Below are 9,249 nucleotides of genomic sequence, written 5' to 3'. Positions count from 1 at the left end.
GTAACATTTTACACACAAAGGGTGGTGGGTGTATGGAACAAGCTGCCAGAGGATGTAGTTGGGGCTGGGACTATCCCAACGTTTAAGAAACAGTTAGACAGGTACATGGATAGGACAGGTTTGGAGGGATCTGGATGTAGTACGCTGAAATGTTCCAGGTGGAGCATCACTCTGTATGAACCAAATGCTGGCAGGTGAGACTAGTGTAGCTGGGGCATGTTGGCCAGTGTGGACAAGTTGGGCCGAAGGGCCTGTTTCCACACTGTATCCGTCCACCCCCCTCCACAGACGTTGCCCGGCCGGCTGGGTCACTGCAGCGCTGTCTGTGTGTGTGTGTCCTCTAGCCCCGGTCACGGTCCCGCCATGCTGCCGCGGGGAGCTGGTACTCACAGCCCGGCCCGGGAGCTCCTCGCCGCCGCCACCGCCACCGCCACCACCGCGCCGCCATCCGCCGGTAACAGGCAGCTCATTGGCCCGTTCTATGCCCTTCCCTTAGTAACAGGCCGCTCATTGGCCCGTTCTGTGCCCCTCCCTTGGTAACAGGCCGCTCATTGGCCCGTTCTGTGCCCCTCCCTTAGTAACAGGCCGCTCATTGGCCCGTTCTGTGCCCCTCCCTTAGTAACAGGCCGTTCATTGGCCCGTTCTATGCCCCTCCCTTAGTAACAGGCCGCTCATTGGCCGCACTAACCCCCCTCTCCCTTAGCAACAGGTCGTTCATTGGCTCACACTGACCCCGCAACCCTCTGGGGTAACTGCACGGGCCACGGACATTAACCTGTCCCAGTTTCCGCTGGACCAGACCCTTTAATCCTGTTTAAGAAGGGGTTCGGCCCGAAACGTTGCCCTTTTCCTTTGCTCCATAGATGCTGCTGCACCCTCTGAGTTTCTCCAGCTTTTTTGTGTACCTTTAATCCTGTTCTCCGTTTTGTTTTTGCTGCAGTTTGCAACATTTGCAGTCACTTGCACCCTCATCAATGCAAATATACAGGATATGCATCAAAGTGAGCACAAACAAGTGTGGATTCAGTAGTTATTCCATTCAGCAGCTGAAACCGCCACAGCAGTTTGTATTGTGGATGCACAGCATGGGAACCTGCACGAAAATGAGAGTAGATTGATGATTTCAGCTCATTCTCTGCGGCAACTCCCCTCTGACATTTGACCTCTGGCCTTTGAGGGTCCCGGCCAATCAGCTGCCTGCCCTAACCAAAGATGGCGGCGGGCGGCTTCACTCCGCTTCCGGTGACCGGCGGGGGAAGAGTGAAGATGGCGGCGCTGGGCTTGCTGCGGGTCGCGGCCGCTGCCCTGGGCAGCTCGTCCCGGCCTCCTGGAGCCTTGCGGCGGCGGCTGGCGGCCGCGTCCCTGCTGCTGCTCCGGCCCGGCCCTGGTGGTGAGGCCGGCGCTTACTCTTGTCCGCGGCTGTCTGTGCCTGGGGGGGAAAGGGGTTTGACCTTGTCGGGTGCAGCTTAAAGGGGGTGAGGGTAGGGGAGCGTTAGAAGCTTCTAGAAGGCTTGGCAATTAGGTTTATTATTGTCATTTGTGTCGAGCCTTGTGCATCTTGGAGCAATTCACCATGAAAGCAGGCCCTTCGGCCCAACTAACCCATGCTGGCCCAGATGTCCCATCTGCACTAGTCCCACATTTGGCCCATTTCCCTCTAAACCTTTCGTATCCTCATGTACCCCATGCCCAAATGTCTCTTAAATGTCGTTATGTTGTTATAACCCTTGCCTCATAGTCATAGAATAACACAGTTGTGGAAACAGGACCTTTGGCTCGTCGCCCACTCTGACCCAGATGTCCCAACTGCTCTGACCCCACCTGTCCACATTTGGCCCATTTCCCTCTAAACCTGTCCTATCCACGTACCCCTGTCCAAATGTCTTTTAAATGTTGTTATAGTCCTTGCCTCATTGTCATGTAGTTATGTAGTGTGAAGACAGATGCTGACCAACAAGCTCCATCTACATTAGTCCCATTTGGTCCATTTCCCTCCAAACCTTCCCTGTCTCTGGAATGCTGTTATATTGTCATGTTGTAATGTTGCTTCATTGTCATGACAGTCGTACAACGTGGAAACAGGCCCTTCAGCCCAACTTGCTCACAATGACCAACATGTCCCATCTACACTCGTCCCACCTGCCTGTATTTGGCCCATATCCATATCGGCCTTTCTAGTCCGTGCCGAACACTTATATCCTTTCCTATCCATGTACCTATCTAATGTATTTTAAGTGTTGTTATAGTATCTGCCTCAACGACCTCTGGCAGCTCGTTTCATACACCCTCCACCATCTCTGTGGAAATATTTTCTCTCAGACTCCTTTCCTCTCTAACCTTAAACCAGTCTGCTGTGGTAGATAGGTGCAAAGTGCTGAAGTAACTCAGTGGGGCAGATTTCTAGAATGAGGAAGTGGGATAAGAGAACTAGTGTGAATGGGTGATCGATGGTCGGCATGGACTCGGTGGAACAAAGGGCTGTTTCCACGCTGTATCTCTAAACTAAACAAAACTATAAGATCATGGCTGGTTCTGACCATTACATTTATTTTTTCTCCTGATCGTGTGCCCATTATTTCCCTTAATATTGAAAATCTCAGTTTATCTTTATATAAATTCAGTGACTGAACACCCACATGTACACTGCTAAAAGGTGTACACTGTGCAGTTTGTTTGTTCTATTAGATCTTTTCATTGTTTAAAAATATTTGTATTTCAGCTGGAGTTCGCTACGGAAGTCAGGGGAAACAAATGTTTGTTGTCAAGTCCAGTCAGTATTATGATCGCCGGTTTTTGCATCTCTTGGTATGTATACTCTGTATTGTATAGGTATTGTATACTCTGGAATTTAGAAGGACGAGAGGGAATCTTATTGAAACATTTAAGATTATTAAGGGTTTGGACATGCTAGAGGCAGAAAACATGTTCCCGATGTTGGGGGGAGTCCAGAACCAGGGGCCACAGTTTAAGAATAAGGGGTATGCCATTTAGAACGGAGATGAAGAAACACTTTTTCACACAGAGAATTGTGAGTCTGTGGAATTCTCTGCCGGAGGCCGGTTCTTTGGATACTTTCAAGGGAGAGCTAGATAGGGCTCTTAAAGATAGCGGGGTCAGGGGATATGGGGAGAAGGCAGGAACGGGGTACTGATTGGGGATGATCAGCAATGATCACCTTGAATGGTGGTGCTGGCTCGAAGGGCCGAATGGCCTACTCCTGTACCTATTATCTATTGTATCCAAGTCGTGGCTGAATTTTGTTAAATAATCTGCGTTTGTGAAAAGTTTATCATGATGTTAAAAAATATGTAATTGGACAGGTATAGAGATAGGAAAGGTTTAGAGAGATGTGGACCGAATGTGGGCAAACGGGACCAGTTTAGATGGGGCATCCTGGTTGGTATGGGTGTAAGAATAATAATAATAATAATTTTATTTATAGAGCACTTTAAAAACAAACATAGCTGCAACAAAGTGCTGTACATCACTAATCATTGACAAAAAAGTTAATACACACCAAAAATAACAATCAAAAGAAATAGTAGGAAAAGACATGTAAAATAAAGAAACATCAAAAACACCACAAACAGAAGCAAAGCCTCAGGCATGGTCAAAAGCCAGGGAGTTGCGTTTTAACACTGGATTTGAAGATGGACAGTGAGGGGGCCTGTCTGATGTGCAGCGGCAGGGTGTTCCAGAGAGCCGGAGCAGCAACAGAGAAGGCTCTATCCCCTCTGAGCCTCCGACTAGACCTCAGTACCTCCAGGAGCAGCTGACCAGCTGACCTGAGGGGACCGGGCAGGAGTGTATGGGTGGAGCAGTTCAGAGAGGTAAGGCGGGGCGAGCCCATTCAGAGATTTAAAAACAATGGCCTGTTTTCATGCTGTATAACTATGACTATTTCTTCTTTGCACCCCCATAAAGCTGGTACTTAGTACAGAAAGGTTTCAGTTGTTAATTAACTGTGCGCATATAATGTATATTAAACGAACATCCATAAGAAGGCGAGAGGTAGATGTGTGGGCTAAGTTTGTTTTTAATATAGAGAGTGATGGGTGCCAGGTACATGTTACCACTGGAGGTGGTAGAAGCAGATGTACCTGCAATATGTATGCGGCCTTTGAACAAAACATGAGCGAAAGGGGAATGGAGGGAAACATGCCACATGCAGGTTAATGGGACCAATAGAATCAATGTCGGTGTAGACACAATGGGCCGAAGGGCCTGTTCCTGTGCGGTACTTTTCTATGTTCTATTATTTGTAAAGTGACTATGGACCAAAGACTGCCCATTATGCCATGTCACAGTGTTTTCTCTCAGATTACTGGTATAACCAATTTGTTCACATTGACTGTGTGGGAAGAAGCTGCAGATGCTGGTTTACATTGATGATAGACACAAAATGCTGTAGCAACTCAGCGGGTCAGGCAGCATCTCTGGATAGAAGAAAGATGTTGCTTGGCCCGCTGAGTCAGTCCAGCATTTTGTGAATATATCTTCAATGTTCACATTGAATAATTTCTTTGTTTAAATTTCTTGTGTAAATGTGATAGGCAGATTTGTTTTATACTGTCCTCTGAATTATTATACAGTAAACCCTGGTTATTGTACACGAGGGATTTTGGTTATAGCAGACTCTCTCTTTAACAACAGGTTGCTAGTTAAACTGCGGAGGCTGTTGAAATTGACGAGGCTGTTGAAATTGACGAGGCTGTTGAAATTGACAAGGCGTTGAAATTGACAAGGCTTTGAAATTGACCTAATAGACCTTCCCCCCCCCCCCCCCCCCCCACACAAACACACATATGGTCCGTTAAAACAAGGATTTACTGTATGTGCTTCTGCGATTTTCGTTATTAGTTGTTGTACCGTTATCTTGGAATTTCAAACACCGGTGTTAATATGTGCTTATAACTCACTGCCAATTTTTATTTAGTAAGGCTTCCATGGGGAGCATCTGTAGGTTTTTATAAACGCATTGTCTATTGCAGGTTAAAGTGATGAATTGTGTTTAAATGCCTTTTGTTTGTGAACAAGGCGTCTTGCTAGATTTCTGCTGCCCGGTGAGAGAGGTTGTTGGGAATTGTACTCCTTTGTAAATAATTATTTAGCAGCCTATCAATGGTAATAGCAGCAACAATTATTCTCCCCTTGAGATCAATAAATGAATGGTTGAAACCTTTAAAACATGAAAAGGCGTTTCTAATTCTCCCATCAATTCTCCCTGCAGAGGTTCTATATTTTATTGACTGGAATACCAATGGCGGCGTTAATCACTTTTGTCAATATTTTTATTGGTGAGTATCTTGCAGTAGTAACCATTCGGGATACAAAACACATTTTGAAATAAAGCTAAAAGTTGACTTGACATGTAAAATATAAATGAATTTTCACATAATTTCTTAATTAAAGACAGATTCGTCTTTTCAATTCAGAAATTTCTCACAGTTCAAGTCGAGAGTGTTTAATTGTCATATGGACTGAAACGGAACAATGAAATTCTTATATTTTAAATTGTTAAAATATGTTCAGAGATGCAGCATGGAAACAGGCCAAAATGTGTCGGAAAGAACTGTGAATGCTGGTTTAAATTGAAGGTAGACTCAAAATGCTGGAGTTACTCAGCAGGACAGGCAGCATCTCTGGAGAGAAGAAATGGGTGATGTCTGAAGATGTCACCCATTTCTTCTCTCCACAGATGCTGCCTGTCCCGCTGAGTTGCTCCAGCATTTTGCGTCTACCTTCAATGGAATCGGGCCATTCCGCCCACTGAGTTCATGCTCACCATAGATCACCCATTCACATTAATTCTATGTTACAATAGACAATAGGTGCAGGGGTAGGCCATTTGGCCCTTCGTGTGATCATGGCTGATCATCCACAATTAGTACCCCGTTCCTGCCTTCTCCCCATATCCCTGACTCTGCTATCTTTAAGAAAACTCCACATTCTCATCCATTCCTTACACACTAGAAGGGAATTTACAATTAATCTACAAACCCGCACGTCTTTGGGATGTGGGAAAAAATTGGGATACCCAGAGGAAACCCACGTGGTCACGGGAGAACATGCAAACTCCACACCGACTGCACCAGAGGTCGGGATGGAACCCGGGACTCTGTTGCTGTGAGGGCAGCGGCTCTACCACCTGCGCCCTGCATTACATTTGGATGGCTAAGTAAAATTAAAGTTATCATTTAATAATATATGAAGTATGTAAAGTGGAACCATGTAAAACCACATTTATCCACTTGGAGGGGAGGAACTCATTTACATGTATTACCAAGACTTGATTTCATTCAGGTTAAGCATAAATTGGTTTATTGACTCCCAAAATACAGACAAATTGAATGGTGCATTTATTGCATTTTGCAGGTGAGGCCGAACTTACAGAGATTCCAGAGGATTATGTCCCGGAGCACTGGGAATACTACAAGGTCAGGAGCCTTTTTCAAGCACATTAAAAAAAATCTTGCATTTATTTCAAGAGGGCCAGAATTCAAACATGGGGATATAATGCGCTGGTCAGGCCGCATTTGTGGTATTGCGAGCAATTTTGGGTCCCGTTTCTGAGGAAGGATGTGCTGGCTCTGAAGAGGGTCCAGAGGAGGTTTACAAGAACGATCCCAGGAATGAGGGTTAACATATGGTGAGCGGTTAATGGCACGGGGCCTGTACTCGCTGGAGTTTAGAAGAATGGGGTGGTCCTTGTTTAAAACCTACTGAATAGTGAAAAGCTTGGATAGAGAGGATGTTCCCACTAATGGGAGAGTCTAGGGCTAGAAGTCATAGCCTCAGAATTAAAGGATGTTCCTTTAGGGAGGAGATGAGGTAGAATTTCTTTGGTCGGAGGGTGGTTAATCTGTGGAATACTCTTCCACAGAAGGCTGTGCGGGCCAAGTCAGTGGATATTTAAAAAATAGAGATAGACGTATTCTTGATTAGTACGGGTGTCAGGGGTTATGGGGGGAAGGCAGGGGGGGGGGAAGGGGAGAGATCGATCAGCCATGTTTGAATGGCGGAGTAGACTTGATGGACCGAATAGCCTAATTCTGCTCCTATCACTGATGACCGCGTAAGCCAGGCCAGAGGGCAGAGCGTTCTCCACCCAGTGCTCGGCTGTCTCAGCGGTTTCCGTATGCGCTTATCCTGCAGATCAAATGCTTTGTCATTTTCCCTGCTGAGTGGGCCAGTTTTCCATTTTCTCACTTATTCCGCCACGAGTGGAGGAGAATAGAGCGAATGCAAGGTGTCTTTTACCTGGAGGAGGCTGATCGAGGACTACAGGACATGGGCTCAAAGTGAGAGGGGAGAGATTTAACAGGAACGTGGGATGAGAAAAACATTTTTCACACAAGAGTGGTGAATCTGTGGAATTCTCTGCCACGTAGTTGAGGCCAGTTTATTGGCTATATTTAACAGGGAGTTGGATGTGGCCCTTGTGGTTAAAGGTATCGGGGAGTATGGAGAGAAGACAGGTACAGGATACGGAGTTGGATGATCAGCCATGATCATATTGAATGTCGGCTCGAAAGGCCGAATGGCCTATTCCTGCACCTATTTTCTATGTTTCTATGTGAGGGGCAACTGTTCCACACAGAGGGTGGTGGGTGTATGGAACGAGCCAACAGAGGAGGTGGTTGAGGCAGGTGTATAAGAAAGGCATTTGGACAGGTGCATGGATGGGAAAGGTTCAGGGGGATATATGGGCCACACACAGGAAGGTGGGTCTGACATAGATGGGGCATCTATATCACGCCATTTATATTAAAAGTTGACACGTTGCCAACCAGGAAAAGATACATTTTAGCGCACTCTTTACTTTCTTGTCAACTAGTCAATCTTAATCAATTTCATGCCAGACTTAACCACAGCTTCTGCATCAGTTCATTAGGACTTTACATCTAATTAGTCACATCTGCAGTCACATGTTTTTGCATGTTTTTCTATCCTTGCAGCATCCCATAACCAGGTGGATTTCAAGAAGTCTCTATGACCCACCCGAGAAGGGCTACGAGAAAATGATGGCCCTCATTGCAATTGAAGCTGAGAAAGCAGACCTGAGGTAGAGAAGCAGCAAACATCCAGCAACATTTTATTTCTTACTTTTATGTAACGTGTATTGAAACTCCAATCTTTGCACACATCTTGGCGGTCACGGTGGCGCAGCGGTGAAGTTGCTGCCGCGCCGGAGACCCGTGGTCGAACCCGACCATGAGTGCTGTCTGTACGGAGTTTGTACGTTCTCCCCGTGACCTGCTTGGGTTTTCTACGAGGTCTTCGGTTTCCTCCCACACTCCAAAGACGTACAGATTTGTAGGTTAATTGGCTTGGTAAATGTAAAAATTGTCCCTAGTGTGCGTAGGATAGTGTTAATGTGCAGGGATCGCTGGCGGCATGGACCCGGTGGGCCGAAGGGCCTGTTTCCACGCTGTATCTTTAAACTAAACTAAACTGAATCAAACGGCAGTGTTAGTATCAACCTGCCAAACGCCTTTGAGAAAGTATGTAGTTCTTGTTTGAAAGTTATGTTAAAGATTTACAATATAGGTATTCGCTAGAGTATCCCATTTAAATCTCCAACCCTCATTCATTCTAATTTTGAATGAATTCATGAATAATACTTTATTGTCACCAAAATTGTAAGTCGCTGTGAAATTCTTTGTTTTGCATAACTGAGGTATGCAAAGAGTCGCTGCCTAAAGGGCGACAACAAGACTACAACGTTTCCCACGCCAGGTCCTCCTCTAGTTGGTAGAATGGAAGCTGTTTATTGTAAACTAGTTTCTGGTTTGCAAACTGCTGGCTGTTCACAGCTTATTCCACAGCTGTGGGACTCATGCCACAGAAAGCCGTGGAGGCCAAGTCAGTGGATATATTTAAGGCAGGGATAGATAGACTCTTGATTAGTACTGGTGTTGGGTTATTGGGAGAAGGCAGGAGAGTGGGGTTAGGATGGAGAGATAGATAAGCCATGATTGAATGGTAGGGTAGACTTGATGGGCTGAATGGTGTTTGTCTTTCATTACAGGCTTAAACAGCTGGAGGTGCGCCGGCTGATGAGGGAGAGGGGAGACGGTGCCTGGTATCAGTATGAAACCTTGGATAAGAATTTAATTGACAATTCTCCAAAGTCCAGCCCAGATTACTAGGTGGACAAAGATTGTTGGATGATAATAATATTCACCAACACCAGGAATGTATGAAGATATTGTTCAATAAATTATCATGTGTCTGTTTGCATTGTCA

General features: G+C 45.8%; 1 protein-coding gene across 1 annotated transcript; it reads left to right on the top strand.

Annotated features, from left to right (window-relative positions):
* The first annotated feature begins 1,197 nt into the window (after positions 1-1,197).
* ndufb5 (NADH:ubiquinone oxidoreductase subunit B5) lies at positions 1,198-9,249 on the top strand. Its single transcript, XM_055646242.1, has 6 exons — positions 1,198-1,390; positions 2,720-2,805; positions 5,231-5,297; positions 6,376-6,437; positions 7,959-8,065; positions 9,032-9,249. Exons 1-6 carry the CDS (start codon positions 1,213-1,215, stop codon positions 9,150-9,152), a joined length of 621 nt encoding a protein of 206 aa, XP_055502217.1. The 5' UTR covers positions 1,198-1,212; the 3' UTR covers positions 9,153-9,249.

This window comes from Leucoraja erinacea, chromosome 14 (assembly GCF_028641065.1).
Source record: "Leucoraja erinacea ecotype New England chromosome 14, Leri_hhj_1, whole genome shotgun sequence".
Taxonomy (NCBI): Eukaryota; Metazoa; Chordata; class Chondrichthyes; order Rajiformes; family Rajidae; genus Leucoraja; species Leucoraja erinaceus.
This window is presented reverse-complemented; position numbering and strand designations above follow the sequence as displayed.

Excerpts from the sequence above, each read along its gene's own strand:
- ndufb5 (XM_055646242.1), top strand. The coding sequence starts at position 1,213 with ATGGCGGCGGGCGGCTTCACTCCGCTTCCGGTGACCGGCGGGGGAAGA. Across the intron at positions 2,806-5,230 it reads GCCGGTTTTTGCATCTCTTG|AGGTTCTATATTTTATTGAC; the intron begins GTATGTATACTC and ends TTCTCCCTGCAG. Across the intron at positions 6,438-7,958 it reads AGCACTGGGAATACTACAAG|CATCCCATAACCAGGTGGAT; the intron begins GTCAGGAGCCTT and ends CTATCCTTGCAG.